The sequence below is a fragment of the Gallus gallus genome, chromosome 7 (genome assembly GCF_016699485.2).
Source record: "Gallus gallus isolate bGalGal1 chromosome 7, bGalGal1.mat.broiler.GRCg7b, whole genome shotgun sequence".
Taxonomy (NCBI): domain Eukaryota; kingdom Metazoa; phylum Chordata; class Aves; order Galliformes; family Phasianidae; genus Gallus; species Gallus gallus.
In genome coordinates, this window is record NC_052538.1 from 21,877,453 (window position 1) to 21,893,544 (window position 16,092).

The 16,092-nt window shown below is 58.7% G+C and overlaps 3 protein-coding genes across 6 annotated transcripts in view; all 3 read left to right on the top strand.

Annotated features, from left to right (window-relative positions):
- Positions 1-113: 113 nt before the first annotated feature.
- On the top strand, positions 114-5,961 carry CNPPD1 (cyclin Pas1/PHO80 domain containing 1). Its single transcript, NM_001039307.2, has 8 exons — positions 114-333; positions 526-628; positions 2,482-2,563; positions 3,123-3,243; positions 3,326-3,454; positions 3,583-3,644; positions 3,859-3,976; positions 4,486-5,961. Exons 1-8 carry the CDS (start codon positions 265-267, stop codon positions 5,119-5,121), a joined length of 1,320 nt encoding a protein of 439 aa, NP_001034396.1. The 5' UTR covers positions 114-264; the 3' UTR covers positions 5,122-5,961.
- Positions 5,962-6,978: 1,017 nt separating this feature from the next.
- SLC23A3 (solute carrier family 23 member 3) lies at positions 6,979-11,398 on the top strand. 3 transcript variants are annotated; one of them, NM_001395218.2, is made up of 12 exons: positions 6,986-7,124; positions 7,357-7,517; positions 8,002-8,096; positions 8,455-8,528; positions 8,786-8,967; positions 9,113-9,236; positions 9,568-9,715; positions 9,786-10,033; positions 10,179-10,284; positions 10,360-10,527; positions 10,681-10,776; positions 10,881-11,398. In NM_001395218.2, exons 1-12 carry the CDS (start codon positions 6,999-7,001, stop codon positions 11,225-11,227), a joined length of 1,875 nt encoding a protein of 624 aa, NP_001382147.1. In that variant the 5' UTR covers positions 6,986-6,998; the 3' UTR covers positions 11,228-11,398. The 3 variants fall into 3 exon arrangements, with proteins under 3 accessions (XP_046799663.1, XP_046799662.1, NP_001382147.1); XM_046943707.1 differs by lacking the exons at positions 8,786-8,967; positions 9,113-9,236 and having other exon boundaries at positions 6,979-7,124; XM_046943706.1 differs by lacking the exons at positions 8,455-8,528; positions 8,786-8,967 and having other exon boundaries at positions 6,979-7,124; positions 9,568-10,033.
- NHEJ1 (non-homologous end joining factor 1) overlaps positions 11,056-16,092 on the top strand; it is a 32,988-nt gene continuing 27,951 nt past the window's right edge. Inside the window, exons 1-5 of one of the 2 annotated variants that reach the window (XM_040703843.2) lie at positions 11,056-11,231; positions 13,006-13,191; positions 13,577-13,786; positions 14,382-14,520; positions 15,635-15,693. In XM_040703843.2, coding sequence (XP_040559777.1) covers positions 13,006-13,191; positions 13,577-13,786; positions 14,382-14,520; positions 15,635-15,693 — 594 coding nt within the window. In that variant the 5' untranslated portion in view covers positions 11,056-11,231. Of the gene's footprint in view, positions 11,232-12,646; positions 12,871-13,005; positions 13,192-13,576; positions 13,787-14,381; positions 14,521-15,634; positions 15,694-16,092 lie in introns of those variants that run through there. The other variant, NM_001395219.2, reaches the window with a different exon arrangement.

Here is a 16,092-nt window from a genome sequence, read left to right on the forward strand (position 1 = left end):
CGTGCGCGGCCCGCCCCTCGGCGGCGAGGGTCGGGGAGGGGGAGGCCGCGCGCGCGCGCGCGCAGAGCGGCCCACCGCCTCTGGGCTCACCGCGCGCGCGCGGCCACCGCGCCGGAAGCGGAAGCGGAAGAAGACGGCGGGCGGAGCGGGGCGCGGCTCTTCCTTTCGCGGCCTCTGCCGAGCCTCGGCCTCGCGGTGCTCCCGAGGCCGCTCGGCCCTCTTTTCGCCGCCCCCTCGTCCCCGCTCTCGGGGCAGCCGCTCGGCATGGACCTGAACGGGTTCCTGCTGGATGAGGAGGGCGCCTTTTCCCTCAGCGGCTTCCAGGAGTTCACGGTGAGGCCCTACTGCGGCGCCCCGGGTCGGATCTCCCGGGGCGTTTCCCGTTCCCTCCCGGCCCTCGGGAGCTCCCTCAGCCGCTCTCCTGGCTGGGAGCCGCTCTAAACTGGCTGGGGCACGCCGCGCTGCCTGCGGGCCCAGCGTTGTCACGGTCAGGGCTTCACTGAACTTCTTCCCGTCTGCTCGCAGTTCCTACCCCGGCACCAGCAGCTGAGCGAGCGGGTGCGGAAGCGGCTCTATTATGGCTGGGACAAGGAGTGCACCCTGGATAACCTCTCCAGCCCCGTGGCAGGTGAGTGACCGGCGTGCCCGGCCGGGACCGCTGAGTCAGGGCGGTTGGAAGCAACCCAAGGGTCGGCACCAGCACGGCAGCTGCTTCCCCCGGCACCAAATCCCTCCTCCCTGCCTGGCCTCCTCTCTGCGCTGTGCTGCGGGAAGGCTGCCAGGGCCTCACATCTCTGCTCTGTGTTTATTGCTCTGTCTGGCCCGCTGTTGTGTTTTTGGCACCTTGCCGCTGTGCGGAGTCCTTTGGGGTGCTTGTAAATTGCAGTGAGAGCTGTGTCCCTTCCCCTTATGGGAGGTGTCTTGAACAAGTTCCCGTGCTCACTAAACGTCCTTGCGAACACCAGGGGGATAAGTACTCGCTGTATGTGTGTGTTGTTTCCTGTTGGTTCAGCAGTGCTTGGGGGAGCAGAAGGGTGCTGCTGGGTTGAGGTGCAAGTGATGAGGAAGAGGAGCTGTCAAGGGCTGGTAGTGGTTAGCTAGTGTGCCTTCATAGCACGGCCGTGTTGTTGCTTCTATTAGCTCATGCAGCTTGCAGGAGGCATGGAGTGGGTGAGGAGGTGTGCTTGTGTCCCAAGCTCTCGTGATGACTTTGAGGGAAGCAGTCTGAAGTCCCAGGGAGGCCGTGTGTGAAATTCTCCCAAGGAGGGAGTTGTTGGGTGTGTGGTGTGGCAGCTGAAACCAATGAGGCAGTCAGTGCCTGGCATGGACTCACCCCCAGGGGTGTGAGGTTCTGCTCTGGGGTTGTTTTCACACCTTATGCAGGATGGGGCTGCTCCACAGAACACTACCGGTGTTGACAGTTCAAAGGGCACATTTATGGAAGAAGGCTTTGTTGAGGGTTATTAACTCTAAAGACTGCTATTCTCCAAGGCAATGTCTCAGTTTCAGCTGCTGGGGGTGGAGAAGACGTGCAGGGAGTTATCACTTCACGCTTGTCTGCTCTTGAAGCCATTCTTTGCCAGCTGCTGTTTAAAAAAAAAAAGATTTTAGCTCAGCATGGCTGAAGAGGGCTGGGTGGAGGAGTCACAGTGAGGGGAAGTCATGCAGAGTTCCACACCGGTGAGCATGATGGGCTGAGATGAGAAGCACACATGGTGGTGCAACTGCTCACCTACCCTCTGTGCTCTTTGATGGGATCTCTCTGTCCTGGCTGCTCGTGGGGAGCTGGCAGTAAGCTCCCGTCGGAGCCTGCTGGCTGTTGTGGGCTTCAGTTTTGATAATTGATACCTATGAAGCCAGGCAGGAAATGAGAGGTACCTAAAACATGCTCTCCTGACTGGAGTGAGCTCTGACACAGCTAGGACTTGGTGACCAGAGGCAGATGGGTGTGTGGTTACACCGTAGAGCTGCTTCCATGCTCTGCTCATCCCTGTCCATCATCATCCTGGGTGCACTGGAGCTGACGTGGGGAGGAAGCTGGGTCAGCACTGATCAGCTCTGGAGGAGTAGGGCATTGTTTAGAAGGGAGCAAGGAACAGGGTACACCTGGTGTCAATATCAGGCCCCCAAAACCTCATAAAGCACAATCCGAAGGGGCTGTCTGAGGTCCTGTGGGGTGAGGCAGGGTGTTAGCCTCTCTGTGCAGCTGGCTGCAGGTAACTCCCCATGACGCAGACGTGCTAATCTGGATCTGGCACTGCTGCTGTGCGTTGGATACACACACGCTCTTCCTGATTTGGTCTGGCGCTCTTCTGCGTGCTTGTTTGCATGCTTCATCCCTGATGTCTGAAAAGCCTGTCCTAGTCTGAACGAAACGAGGGGCTGTGAGCAAATGCTGAGACTCAGTGGTCTCGTGGGGGAAAAGGTGGGGATGGACGGTGCCACGTAGGGCTCACCCTTTTTGTTATTTCTCTGTCCTAGATATTGCTGTGGAGCTGCTGCAGAAAGTGGCTCCCAGCCCTATCCGCAGGCTCCAGAAGAAATACGTGTCTCATGTGTCTCGGTAAGAAACAAAACCTGTCCTTCACATCCCACATCACAACCAAGAGCTCTCGTCTCACCTGTGACTCACTTCTGTCACCTGGGACAGCACTGACTTTGTGATTAGACGCTGATTAGTGTCAAAAAAGAACTGGGGACAAGTGGCAAGGCCAGGCAGGCATGGTGTCAGGTTGGTCCTGCTCTGTGGAATGCAGAGATGCTCTTGTTAATGGGACTCTACTAGCTTGGATCAGCAGCTGAGCAATGCTCATTGTGCATCCAGGTCTGATCCTTGTCTCAAGCACTTGTAGCATGCCTGGCTACAGGCAGAGGTGCTCTTTGGAGAACTGGCTGTGCCCAGAAATAGGAACTAGGGCTTTCTGCTCTCCGTATATCTCATGCTTTCTCTTGCTGCAGCTCAGCACAGTGGCACGGAGCAGGCAAGGCTGGATTGTGTTGCAGCCAAGTGCATAACTGTTTGCTGAGCCCTCTGCACTTGACTGCTCTCTCCCCTTGTAGTTAAGTTGTGCTATAATGACATGCACGTAACTTTTGGGGTGGCTCCTGTGTCATTCCCACAGGGAAGCTTGTATCTCACCCTGCTCCATGATGCTGGCGCTAGTTTATATAGAGAGACTCCGGCACCGGAACCCTGAATACCTCCAGCAAATCTCATCTTCAGACCTCTTCTTGATCTCCATGGTAAGCAGTGTACACTAGAGGGTTGCTGAGCTGGAGGGAGACCTGGAGGGGGCTGAAATTCTGTCCTTTATGCTGTTTTTAGATGGTTGCAAGTAAGTACCTGTATGATGAGGGTGAGGAGGAAGAGGTATTCAATGACGAGTGGGGAGCAGCAGGGAAAGTGGATGTCCAGACCATGAACACGCTGGAGATGAACTTCCTGAGTGCCATTGTAAGTGAAGCCTGGATTTCTGCTTTTTCCTTCATGTACCCCCATGAGGGAAAAGAGAAGGATGTGTACAGGTGCTGGTTGGCCTGGTCTGACTGGACTGTGTTCATCTGTCACTGCTGTCCCTGCAGGACTGGAGTCTCTACACAGACCCCCGGGAGCTGTTTGAAGTGCTGAGCTGGCTGGAAGGACGGTAAGTGTGTATGGGGGGGCTTTTCATCCCTTCTGCAGCCCTGTCTCTCCCACTGCTTGAAGCTACCTCTGCTGCATTGAAATAAGAGCTTGGGTGCCCACGGGCCCTTCTTAGGCTCTGCAGCTCCCTTCCACAGCCATGGTACCTTGAGCAGGGTCTTCTGTAGAAGCGAGGAACGTCCGTGCCACAGCCACCCTTCTCGTTTTTCTTGCAGTGTGGCAGAGAAGCAGGGCATGTGGCGCGGCTGGTTCACCTACACGGATCTGTGTGTCCTCATGGAGCAGTCCATGTGGCAGCAAGCACTGGGCCACTTCTACCAGCAAGTGGTGAAGGTATGGGCACGGGAGAGCAGCTGCTTGCAGGAACATAGGGCCCAGCAGGCTGTGAGTTTAGAGTAGGACCTTCTTTTCCACTGTACGCTTCTGCTAGACTTACTCTCTGCTGAAAGGGGAAGCTCTCAGAAGCTAAACCATGTGGATTTGCAGCTGTCCTGCCTGAGACACTGCATCCTAGTTGAGCTAATCTGTGTGCTGTGTTGAACCACTGTCCCACAGGTGCATGGGCACAAGGGCATGCTGATGGTATATGGAGGGAGGTGGGTGCTAGCTGGGCATTTAAACAGGAACTGTTAGGTTTTAGCTAGGGCATTCAGTCCCTGCTTTGCATGGGCCATTTGCTACTTGCTGTTAGGAGTGTGGCTGCCTGCTCCTTGGCCTCCAGCTCTGTGCTGCTGGAGTCCTTTGCCATCATGGCTCTTGGGTGCATGTGTTGGGGAGTGTGGGACGTGGTCAGCCACAGGGAGTGTGTCAGTGCTCTGAGCTAACAATCAACTTCTCTGCAGCTGGCCTGCCTCCTGGGTGTGGTGTACCTGACCGGCTTTGCAGCTGTCTTCACCTCCATTGCTGTTGTGCACCGGGCTGTGTGCACGAGGAGCACCAGCATTACAGCCCTCCGTCCTGCACTAATCCCTGTGGAGAGTGGCTGCCAGCTGGGTGCCCAGCCAGCCCTGGCTCCTGAGCAGCCCCAGCCCAAACTGCCTGATGTCTCCCCGCCCAGCAGCACTCATTGCTTAGGGGAGAATGAGACGGCTGAGGAGCTGCGTCGCGGGGGTGTCACAGCGACTGCGCTCTACCTGTGGGGCAGTGTGATGACAGCTCTGTCCTATGTAAAGGCACCTGACATAGCCCTGCACAAGAGCCCTCTGCAAGCCCCCCTTCGGAAAGTACCCACCGCCTGTGAGAGATCGAACCGGACTGCCCCTGTCACGGCCCCCAACCAGCCTGGCCCCTTTGGACTTGCTGTGCTCCTGGCCCCTCCAGCGCTCCACTGCCATACCTGCTCAGCTGCTGCCAGGCCTACGTGGGATGCCACCCCCAACCACCGCAAGGACTGGCTAGACCCTCTGGGGCTGAGGCAGTGCTTCTTGCACGCAGCCCTGGATCTTGGCAGAATCAAGAGCTTTATTTTTCCCAGCTAGGAGCAGAGGACAGCACCTTTCCCCTTCCCTCCTAGTGTGGCACAACTCACTTCCTTGCACTTCTGGGACCTCTGATCCCTGGGGCAGCGCAGGCCTTGTGACCTTGCGTTACTTCCAAACCAGCATTTGTGTCCCCCACCCACCCAGGGCAGGGGTGTTCTTCACTTTGGGTGCTTTGAGACAGAATAGGGCAGGGTTGGCTAGCTGGAGAGTAGAAGTGGGGTGTTGTTTGGTTGGGATACTAGGCTAAAGGGGAGTGTCGTACCACTTCCAGCAGCAGATGAGTGGCCTTTGGTGATGCTGAGCAGAGGTGGTAAGTGGCATGTATGATGCTGGGGCAGTGTTTGCAGGGGTTGGGGCAGTGACCCCAGTGAGGGCTTAGAATGCTTTTGTAGTAGATGGAGTGCCTGGGAGAGGAGGTAGAAGTGAGGAGTGAGCAGCTTGACCTGGCTGGCCTTAGCAGCTATTCCCAGTAGCATACCAGACCATTTCTCAGGAGGTACTACGGTTGCACCAAGAGGAGACCCCTATGTGGCTATGCCCCAGGGATAGGATGTACCCTGCTGGATTTGTAGGTGAAGTGGTGAGTGTTTAGCTTCCTTATCCTGCCTGAGTTGGGCACTTGGGACGTGGGGTATTCTTGAACCTCAGCTTGAATCCCATCTGCCTGCAGTTGTGAGCAGCGGTGCCTGACTGCTCCATGGGGCGGGGAGATGGCACCTTGTCTTTCTGACCAGCTCTGCTCATTGTGCCCCTTCTTTTTACTGTGGATTTTACACCTGTTTTTTCACTCTTTTGTAGATGCAATTCTCTTCCAATAAAAGTAGTTCTTGCTGTGCACCTGCTTTCATCTGCTGAGCCACTCCATGCCGACAGCAAGCATACCCATATACAGCTGTGTTGATGTGTGTTTGCAGTTATGCCAGGCAGAACTTGCTCTCTGAATCAGGGTGTAAGGCAGATTCTAGGTGCCAGCAATGAGCCCAGGAGCACTAAGCCCTATCCTGTAGGGCTTGAGAGAGACCAGGCTCTCTGGTGGTGGGGCACAGGAATGACGTTGGGGCTGGTGGCAGGGGAATGCAGGGGCAGTGGCAGTGGAGGTTCCCCATACATGGGAAGGCAGGGAATGCATGGCCTCCACTACTCTTTGCTCCCCGTAGGCTGTCCAGTTAATGAGTGAGCTCTGAGCAGCAAGGGCTTTGCGCAGTCACAGTTGTGGTCATTGCCCTGTGACAAAACACGGGCATTCCCTGCCTGTGGTGCCTTGGGAACCTCCCCACCCACAGCGGCAGCTCTTATCCCTGCCATCCTTGTCCAGGTTGCAGGGTTCAGCACCGAGACCCCTACCAGCATTGGGTATGTGGTAGTCCTATATCAGAGACATTCATGGCATGGGCACACTGCCCATGTATGGGAATGCCAGGACATGGGGGGCACCTGTGCAAGTGTTAATGGGCTCTCTGGAGCCTGATGGCAAGGAGGGACCGGACCAGGAGAGCTAGGCTGGACCTTGAGGATGCCGTGGGTGCAGATACTTCAAGCATGTGTGGGAAGGTGTCTTCTGAGCTCTGGCACAGTCCCTGCTCTGTGTACTAGAAGAAGCAGGGGTGGATGCAGGGGCCTGAGTGAGACCCAGCCTACAGGCAATTGGTACTGTGGCAATGTGCAGTTCCCAGCCAGAGGCAGTTGTCACCTGGCCTTTATGGTGACATCCCATAGTGACACTTGCATTCCTGGCTATAAGGGCAGGTTACTCACCAACTCAGGTTAATGGCTAACCCTAGAGCAGCTTCTGCAGAAGGTGGAAGTTCAGCCCTGTAGGGACTGCGTGGATTCCTTGGGGGGGGGTGAGACCCTGCCCTGCAAACTGGGTGGCAATGAGGGGAGGCAGCAGCATGAATGGGGGCCGCCATCCAGTGACTGGTGCTGGGAGCCCTGCACTCACATCCTGCTCCTGGCCAAAGATGTGCTCCTGGACGCTGAGCTGCTGCTTAGCCTTGCAGGTAAGAAGGAACTGCAGTGAGATGGGGTGATGGGAGAGGGCTGTGATCCTTGTCAGATGCAGGAAGAGGCTACATCCTGCTATGACAGATGTGCTTGCAGCTCTGGCCAGGGTATGCTGGAAAGAGAGGAGACAGTAGGGGTAGTGCTGTACCCACACAAGGTGTTGGGCGTGGGGGCGGTGGCACTGGGTGTCATGGGATGTTGTGACCATGTGCCCTTTCCCCTGTGCAGCATCTTGCCGTGCAGGCTTCCCTGCTCTGCATTTTCCACCTATTACTGCTACCTGCCCTGTCTGAGGAGCAGCTCCACATCCCAGCTGCCAGTGTGCTGCTGGCACGCAGCCTCTTTGCCTGTGGCATCTCCACTTTGTTGCAGACCACCCTGGGAAGCCGGTGAGCAAAGGGAGTAATGCTGGGCTAGGGCATGGCTCTGCACCCTCTGAGCGTGGCTTTGGGTAGGTTTGGATGGAGGTGGGAAGGGGCACAAGGGCAGAGTTCTCCAAAATGACCCCTTGCCCTACATCATGGCACAGACTGTCCCCTCCCTGCCACCACTGAATCCTCCTCTCACCTCTCCCTTCAGCACACTGTTGTGCTTTGCAGCTCCTGGCTGCCTTGCTCCAGCATCATGCACAGCTGCTCCCCGCCTGTGTGCTCTGGTTGCCAACACTGATGTAGAGGCTGGGCATGTGCTTTTGGGGGTGTGTCCAGAGGCTGTGCCAAGTGCTGTCGCTCAGGATGTGCTAAGGCACATTTGGTATATGGGGTTCTCACATCGTCCCCTTCCTACCCCTCGTTCCTCCAGCTCCCAGAGTTTTTGGAGATCCCAAAGCCCCTCTTTTCCAACCTAACCTGCCCTTGCTGTCCCCCTCCCCAGGCTGCCACTGGTCCAAATCCCTTCATTCGAGTACCTGGTCCCTGCCTTGGTGCTGAGCTCCCACCTGTCCCTCGGCGTCAGTGAAGACGGGAATGGTGAGCGCAGCCATGGAACTTCTCCCCTGTATCCTGTGGGGTCCTTGGTCATGCCAGTGCATCTGGGTAGGGGTGAGGGATAGTAAAGGGTCCTGCTGGCTGGCTCCTCTGGTGATGGTACACAGTACCCCGCTCATCTTGGTTACAAAGACAATGGGTATGGGGCCACAAATGCATGATTCGTGGCTTGCATCATGTCCAGAGCCAGGGGCAGTGCTGTCTGGGTTATGCTTTCTGTGCCCTTCTCCAGCCAATAGTCCCATGCTGCATACCCTTCAGACCTGATGTTCTGCAAGCTTCACCCCAGGTGGGCTCTCAGTGCCCGTGAGTCTCGCATCCTTCTGAAATTCCCTTCCAGGCATGGCTGTGGCCACCGTGTGCCCTGAACCGCACTGTACCATCATGGAGAGCAGAGCCACCTCACTGCAAGAGGTGGGTGCTCCTCCTGTGCTCCTGTTGCTATCTGTGCCCCTCAGCCCCTGTCCCATCTCTGCCATAGCTCTCCAGGGGATTGCTATGAGTAGTGGGGGGCACAAGGAGGTGTGCAGAGGTAGGGGGAATGATGGTGCACATGGGTTCCTGTGAGCTTGGGGTGAGCACAGGGTTGGAGCACAGGGAACAGGTGTTCATTTAGGGGTGACTGGGAGGGATTGGGATGCTCTCAGTATATTCCATTCCTTTCCCCACAGGTGTCTGGGGCTGTGCTGATCTCCGGGCTGGTCCAGCTGGTGCTAGGAGCACTGGGTGTGTGCGGCTGGGCAGTGCAGCGCTGTGGGCCCATGGTCCTGGCCCCCAGCCTCTCTATCATCGGGCTGTCTGCCTACAAGGAGGCTGCTTTCTTCTGCTCTGCCAACTGGGGGGTAGCGCTGCTGTACGTCAGTCTGGGAGCCAAGCTGCTGTGCAGCCCTGTGTGCTTCCTTGCCATAGGGACAGGAGAGAGGCATCCCCACGGTGCAAGGCACACGTCTGGGGCCCCGTATCCGTGATGCTGCATGGTGACCTGTGCCTCTTCCCAGGCTCATGCTCCTCACCATCACCTTCTCCCAGCACCTGGGATCCTGCCGCCTGCCCTTCTGTGCCTGGCCCTATGCCCCAGGGGTCTCCGTGGAGCCGTCTGTCCCCACCTTGCGCACTCTCTCGGTACCACTGCTCGCACACTGCTCTGAGTGCTGCATGTGGGCTCCTTTGGGGTTCTGGTGGTGTTAAGGGGAACTTGGTGGTCCTGGGGTGGAGCTGGCTGCTGGGGGTAGTAGTGGGTGAGTCCTGGGGCAGCACTGGGGGCCGTGGGAGCGTGGGGGATCTGTGCAAGAGGGTGCTTGGGGCAGCAGAGCCTGGGGTGCTCCCTGTGGGCTAAGGGGAGATGTGGCATAGCTCCTTGGGAGAAGTGATGGGGTGGTGGCACAATAAGCAGGGTTATGGCCAAGGAGAGCAGGGCGGGAGGCTCTCTCCTCAAGTTTGTGCTACCTTACAGGTTCTCCTCCCATTTGCCATTGTCTGCATCGTCTGTTCTATCGTCCACCACTTCCATGTCTCCTGGGACCTGCCAGACCTGGCGACAGCACAGCTTTCCTGGGTCAACAGCACCCTTCGTGCCCCATGGCTTCAGCTGCCCTATGCAGGTGGGGTTGCAGGGCTGGGTGCGGCTGTCACCTCTTGGCAGTGTCACTTGTCTCCTCTTCTCTGCTGCAGGTGAGTGGCCGCTACTCACCCCCCGGGCACTGGCGGTGGGCATCGCTATGGCCTTTGGCTGCAGCATTAACTCTGTGGGCTGCTACGTGCTCTGTGGGAGGCTTCTGCGAGCCCCCCAGCCACCCTCCCACACCTGCAACCGAGGGCTGTGCATCGAGGGGCTGGGCAGCCTGCTGGCGGGGCTGCTGGGCTCTGCAGGGGGCACGGCTGCCAGCATCGCCAATGCCTGTGCCGGTGGCCTCACACAGGTACAGCTGGGGGGAGACTGGTGAGGGTGGGAGCATGGAGGCTGTGGGGAACCTACTGCTGTGGTACTGGGCTCTGGCTGCTGGGAACAAGGGGCTGAATGGCAGGGTGGTGCTTCTCATCCTCCCCCTTCTTCCTTGATGCTAGGATGGCTCTCGCCTCTCGGTGCAACTCAACGCGCTGGCGTGTGTGATGCTGGGCATGTCCCCAAGGCTGGTGGGGCTCCTCGCTCACATCCCTCTGGCAGTTCATGGTAGGCCTCTTCTCCTCCCCGTGTTGCAAAGCAGCGATGTGTGCCCACATCCTGCAAGACTCCTGCCCTATGCAGGTGGTGTGCTCTGCGTCACCTATGCTGTGGCTGTGGGCACGGGGATCTCGTACTTCCAGTATGCGGACATTGACTCCGGGAGGAACATCTTCATTGTCGGCTTCACCATGTTCATGGCACTGCTGGTGCCACGGTGGCTCAGTGTGGCTCCAGCTCGCCTGGTCACAGGTAGCAGGGGTGCTCCATGTAGATGGCAAAACCTCAGCCCCATGACATGGCAGCTACCTGTCCCCGCTGCCAGGGGAAGCTGGTCTTATGGCAGCTTCTGCCCCTTCCCTGCTGCCGGCTTGAGACATCTCAGGTCTGGTCCTGTCACTCCAGGCTGGGTTCCCTTGGACCTCCTCTTCCTCTCCCTGCTTGTGATGCCTGTCTTTTTAACTGGCTTCTTGTCCTTCTTTCTGGAGAACACAGTCTCAGGTAAGGGGATGCTCTGGGTGCTGCAGTGTGGCCTCACGAGCCCCTGCTCTCTGGACCTGGCTGTGGAGTGCAGGGGGTTAGTGCTCCCATGGCCCTGGTTGCAGGCACTCTGGAGGAGAGAGGGCTGCTTGCTGACAGGGTGCAGCGGAAACCTGGGACCAGTTCTGGTCAGCCCTGGAGAGAGGAGAGCAAAGCCAGCCCTGTGTATGGGCTCCCCACCAGGCTGAGGAGGCTGCTGCCCTCTTCCTGCAAAGCCTTTCCCTGCTGCTTCCTCTGCCCGGGGAGTGAGGATGAAAAGGAGGAAGAGGAGGATGGAGGCCGTGTAGCTGAGGAGGGGATGGCTGCTGCGGGGGAAGGGACACACCTGCTCCTGAAGCCTGGCACGGGAGATATGCAGGCAGACAGGCAGCCAAGCCAAGCAGAGATGCTCGCGTGGCACACAGGGGCCTGAACAGGTGAGGACACCTCATGGGGGACATGAACCACTCCTCCAAGGCAGCTCGTAAGCCTCTCCTCCTCTCTTCTCAAACCCTCGTGGGCAGGAGGGACCTGTTCTTTCACACTCATTGTAGACCTCGTTTCCCTGCTTTGGAGGGGAGCTATAAAAGCTTTCAACCACCTTTGTCCTTGGGGTTTCCTTTCTGGACAGGATTTGTCTGGGACATGCCAGTCTACGACTGTGCCTGAAGAGGGCACAACCATATTGTTTTAGTGCAGCTGGGAAGGTGGGTGCCCCTAAACTCCATCTTCACCCCTTCGGTGCTATCACCTCCCACCTGCTGGGGCAGGGCTCGATGCTTTGGGCAGCCCAAAAGAGCTGTAGGTACCAGCCTTTCCTTGCTGGCAATGTACAAGGGCAGGAAATGATGCCCAGGAGTGAGATATTGTCCCTTGTCTGGCATTGCCAGAGTGCTGGGCTTCATATAGTGGATAAGTGTTTTGCTGTTCATCTCCCATGGCAGCAGAAAGGCACAGGGATCCTCTGAGGGGCTGTCCAGTTACACTAGCTGCAGTGAGGTCTGCATCAGCTGTGCTCCAGTTGCAGCATTCACAGATCAGAGTCCAGGATCACAGCCCTCACTCCCAGTGCTGCCTCCACCAGTTTGAACTGGCTCGTGACAGCCCAGCCAGGGAAGGATCCCTGCAGTTCCAGTCTACTGCAAACCAGGGTACAAGGACAGAAGGTCTTGGGCGGGGGGGACAAGGGAGCTGGACTACCAGAGTGTTATCACCAGGCTGGGTTATGTTGCCAGGTTGTGGTTCCCCCTAGTCTGGTCCCAAGGGGTGCCACGATACTCAGGAGCACCCAAAGGTGGCTGTAGGGAGGGAAGAGAGCGTGGGTGCAGCTTCCCAAGGGCCAGCCATTTTGCTGTCTCATGCGTGCACCCAGAGGGCACAGAGAGCAGGAACTCACTCAGGCAGCCCCTTGCATCCCAGCTGGGTCCTGCCCCCCAAAGAGCGCTACAGCTCTTCCTGCACCTAACTTGCTGATGCACCCCAAACTCTTCTGCAGCTCAAGGCCATATTTTAGCCACGCAAACCTTCTGGGACTGCTCCCCTTGTGCACTGCACCCTGAACCTAGCTGCTGGGTGGGGAGGTTGTGGGGACCTGCAACCTTGCTGTGCCCCAGAGCACTCCAGAAGAGCAGCATTGCAAGTGCATGCCTTGGGCCATGCCCCTACAGACACCCCCACAGTAGCTGGGGTGAGCAGTGAGCCCAAGGCTGCCGTACACCATCTGCCAGCCCTGTGATGCTTCCCCACATCCCGATCGCTTACATCAAATTGTTTCCCCGTGCTGGTGATATGTGACGCAGCACATCCCAGTGTGCACCGGTCCCTTGCGCGGCACGGAAGAGAACAGCATGCTGGGAGCTGTAGTCTGGCCCTCACCTCCGGCCTGGCTGCTGCAAAGCCGGCTGCCCGCAGCTTTGGGCTGCCCACTGCTCTGCTCCTTGGGTAATCGTACCCGCAGAGCCCCTTCCTGCTGGAGAAGGCACCTGGGCCCCTGCCTGGTGGGCAGAGGTGCCTGTGCTGAGCCGGGCTGGGATCTGCCCTGTGCCAGTCCCAGCAGAGCTGAGTGTCCATGCAGGGGTGCGTGGAACTGCCTGAGCATCCTCACCCTGGGCAGCACGGAGGAGCTGCGGGGAACTGAGGGTCTCCGTGAGGTTGTCCTCCAGAGCCTTGCTGAGCTGGGGATGAAGCAGAGACCTGTTTGCTCTCTTGTAGATGGAGCACTCCGAGGAGCTGGAGAGCAGGCTCCTGACCCAGCCTTGGGCTTCTGTTTGCTTTGACGAGTCCACTTTTATTGCCAAAGCTTGCTTCGGCGATACAGGCTACATGCTGCTGATCTCCGACCTCAGCGGTGTCTGGTACGAGAGTGCTGACGCGGAGGCTGTGGGCCAAAGGTCCAAGGTGAGTGTCTGGAAGGTCCGGGGCCCTCTGTTCCTCCTTGTGCCAGCTGATGGCCCAGCACCAACTACTGGGTGACACAACAGCAAGGCCGGGCTACAAACACCCGCCTGAGCAGTCCTGCTGCTGTTCTGCCCCCCGCTTCCAGGGTAGGCTGGGGGGTGGGGGGACCGTCGTGGGGCTGGGATTCACAGCTTAGGGGTGGCTTTTCCCAGCACTGAGACGCACAGGAGTGATGTCTCACCGCACGCTGGGATTCCCGCCGGTTTTGTTCCCTGAAACACCGCCTGAGGTGGAAGGGACCTCTGGAGGCCCTCAGCCCCAACCCCAGGGCCGAGCAGAGCTACCCGCAGCCGACCCCTGACGGCCCACCCTCGCTTTTCCGCAGGAGCTGAACAAGCGGCTGACGGCCCACGTCTCCTCGGTCCTGCAGCGCCTGCACGGCCTGCTGAGCCCCGCGCTGGCAGGGCAGCCGCACGCCGCCACCTCCTTCTCCTGCCAGCGCCCGGCCGGCGGGCTCAGCCTGCGCGTGAGGAGCGAGCTCTCGGGGCTGCCCTTCTACTGGGACTTCCGCTGCCGCCCCGCTCCCGTGGCGACGGTGAGGCGGACCCCCGTCGGGGCGGTGCGGGGCTGCGGGTGCGGGCGGGCTGTGAGGCCTAGGCCGCCCTGCGCGCACCAGAGGGCGCCCGGCGCTCGCTCTAAGGCTCGTGGGCCCGGCCCCGCTGCCGGCCCCGGGTCCGGACGGAGGAGGTGCGGAGCCTTCTCCCTGCGCTCGGCGGCGTGGCCGGGCTGAGGGCTTGTGCGCCCAGGGCTCTGCCGTGGGGAGCCGCAGCCCGTGTGAGCCATGGGCGGGGGGAACCCCTCCTGCTGCTGGTCTCCTTTTCCTCCAGCTGTGTTCGGACGCCTGAGATCCTCCTGGTTTTTCACTTAATGTAGCCATTTTCCTGTATAACGGTGCACGGATCCGTGGGGAGGGTCTGGGTGGGCCCTCTGAGGGCTGGGGGCACAGACTGGGCTCTGCCTCCTGCTGCACCCCAGGTGGCACAAGGAGCACGGCCGCCGTACCCTGTCCCCGCTGGGCTCCCACTCCCCCTGCAACCCCCCCGCTGTGAAGTGGCAGGGATGGGGTGGAAGGATGCGTCCTGCAGCGTTCTGGCTCCCTTCTCCTTGCTCACATCTTAGGACCGTCCTAGGTGTGCCGTCACCTCGTGCGTCCCCTGGTACGGATGAGCCTGGCTTTGCAGCACCAGGTGCAAGAGCTGACCTCCCTGCTGCTCCGGAAGGATGCTGAGATCGAAGACTACAGGGAGAGCGGGGCCACTCTGAGCAGAGGTGAGGAGGCTCAAGCAGCGAGCTGGCATGCTCTGTTCCCCCTGGCTATCACCCAGCCAGGCTTGTGTTTCATGTTCAGCCGCTCCGGCAGCAAGACGGTAGCCAGGAGGCTGGGGAGCAGCCCCTTGGGGACAGTGAGGGGAGGAACAGCCCTTGACTGGTAGCTGGAAGACTTGGGGAGTCGCCAAGGGGCTCTCCGCTTTGCTGAGAGCACCTGGCTGCTCCCCAGGAGCCCGCGCTGATGCCAGCATGGGCTGGTCCTGGAGCCGAGTCAGGCTTCTTCCTGCGGAGCTCTTGGAGAGCAACCAGTGGCTCCCAGCTTGACTCTGCTGGAAGCACAGCTGTGTGTGTGGGCCCCTGTCCAGCACACGGCCTGGTGTGGAAGATAGGAAGGTGGAAGCCCCCTGGGGAGGACGTGGGTTAGGTTCTGCTGAGGGGGCTCTTGAAGGGTGCTCTCTGTCCTTGGGAGTGGCTGAATGCACCCGATCTGCCCAGCCAGCCCTGCTCACCTGCCTTGTTCTACAGAGCTTAGAGCAGCTGGAAAAGACCCAACTGGGGTCCAGGGAGTGATACTGGTGGGTTCCCTTGCATTGCTCAGCATACCTGAGCAGAGCTGGCCAGGTACTTCTCCAGACAACATCTTTGCAATGATAGGAAAAGATTAGTGCAGAATGAGGTATAATGTGGGTTTGTCCCTGTCTTGCAACATGAGGACACTGTCAGGTTCACCCTTAGAAAAGCAGCTGAAGATGAGCAGCTCCTGATCCTCTGGGTGCATGGCTGAGTAATGTGTAGACTGGGGCAGTGCTTCCAGGATTCTTTACATTTGAACAAGTCATGGCATCTCCATCCCAATCTGGGCTGTTCTTGAAGCTGGGGTAAGGCGTCAAAATATAATGGACACCTCCTGCTAGGGGAGAAACCAGCCCATGTTCGGTTAGCTAGAGGATGTGTCGCCAGGCCAAGGACCTGCTAGGTGGTGTGGCTGGCTCAGGGGATGAGTGTGATGGAGCTGTTCCCCTGGAAGCTTCAGTCCCAGCAGGCAGGAGAATGTGAAGCTGGGCTGGGAGATCTGTCTGTCCCCGCTCAGGCTGATTTCTGCTCCCCCTTGCAGATCGCCTGCGAACAGAGCCCTTCCAGGAGGAGACGTTTCTGCAGAACATCATGGCTGAGGTAAGGAGTGGTGCCAGTCCTCCTTCCTCCAACCAAGGTGTTGTGGAGAGCCAATACCAGAGGCCAGTTTGTGGTCAGCTGGTCTGGATGTGGAGCTCTGGTAGGGATGGCTGGACTTGGCTGGTGAGGGGTAATGCTCGCTGTGCTCTCATGTGTCCCTCCTTGAGACCTTGTGTCTGGTCTGAAGGACAAGCTGGGCTGGGGAAGTGTCTTCCATTGGGGGTATGGCACTGTGTTCTGTTACCCTCTCGCTGCTGCCTGGCTGCTGGAATTGCCAGGGCTGTGAGCCGAGCTGGCTGCTCTGTGAGAGCACCTTCCCACGGACCTGAAAGCCTGATGTTGACAGCAGGCAGAGAGCAGATGAATGAGGAGATACCATCTGCTCTGTTTGGTTCATCT

Excerpts from the sequence above, each read along its gene's own strand:
- CNPPD1 (NM_001039307.2), top strand. The coding sequence starts at position 265 with ATGGACCTGAACGGGTTCCTGCTGGATGAGGAGGGCGCCTTTTCCCTC. Across the intron at positions 629-2,481 it reads CCTCTCCAGCCCCGTGGCAG|ATATTGCTGTGGAGCTGCTG; the intron begins GTGAGTGACCGG and ends TCTCTGTCCTAG. Across the intron at positions 2,564-3,122 it reads TACGTGTCTCATGTGTCTCG|GGAAGCTTGTATCTCACCCT; the intron begins GTAAGAAACAAA and ends TCATTCCCACAG.
- SLC23A3 (NM_001395218.2), top strand. The coding sequence starts at position 6,999 with ATGAGGGGAGGCAGCAGCATGAATGGGGGCCGCCATCCAGTGACTGGT. Across the intron at positions 7,518-8,001 it reads CAGACCACCCTGGGAAGCCG|GCTGCCACTGGTCCAAATCC; the intron begins GTGAGCAAAGGG and ends CCCCCTCCCCAG. Across the intron at positions 10,285-10,359 it reads CATCCCTCTGGCAGTTCATG|GTGGTGTGCTCTGCGTCACC; the intron begins GTAGGCCTCTTC and ends TGCCCTATGCAG.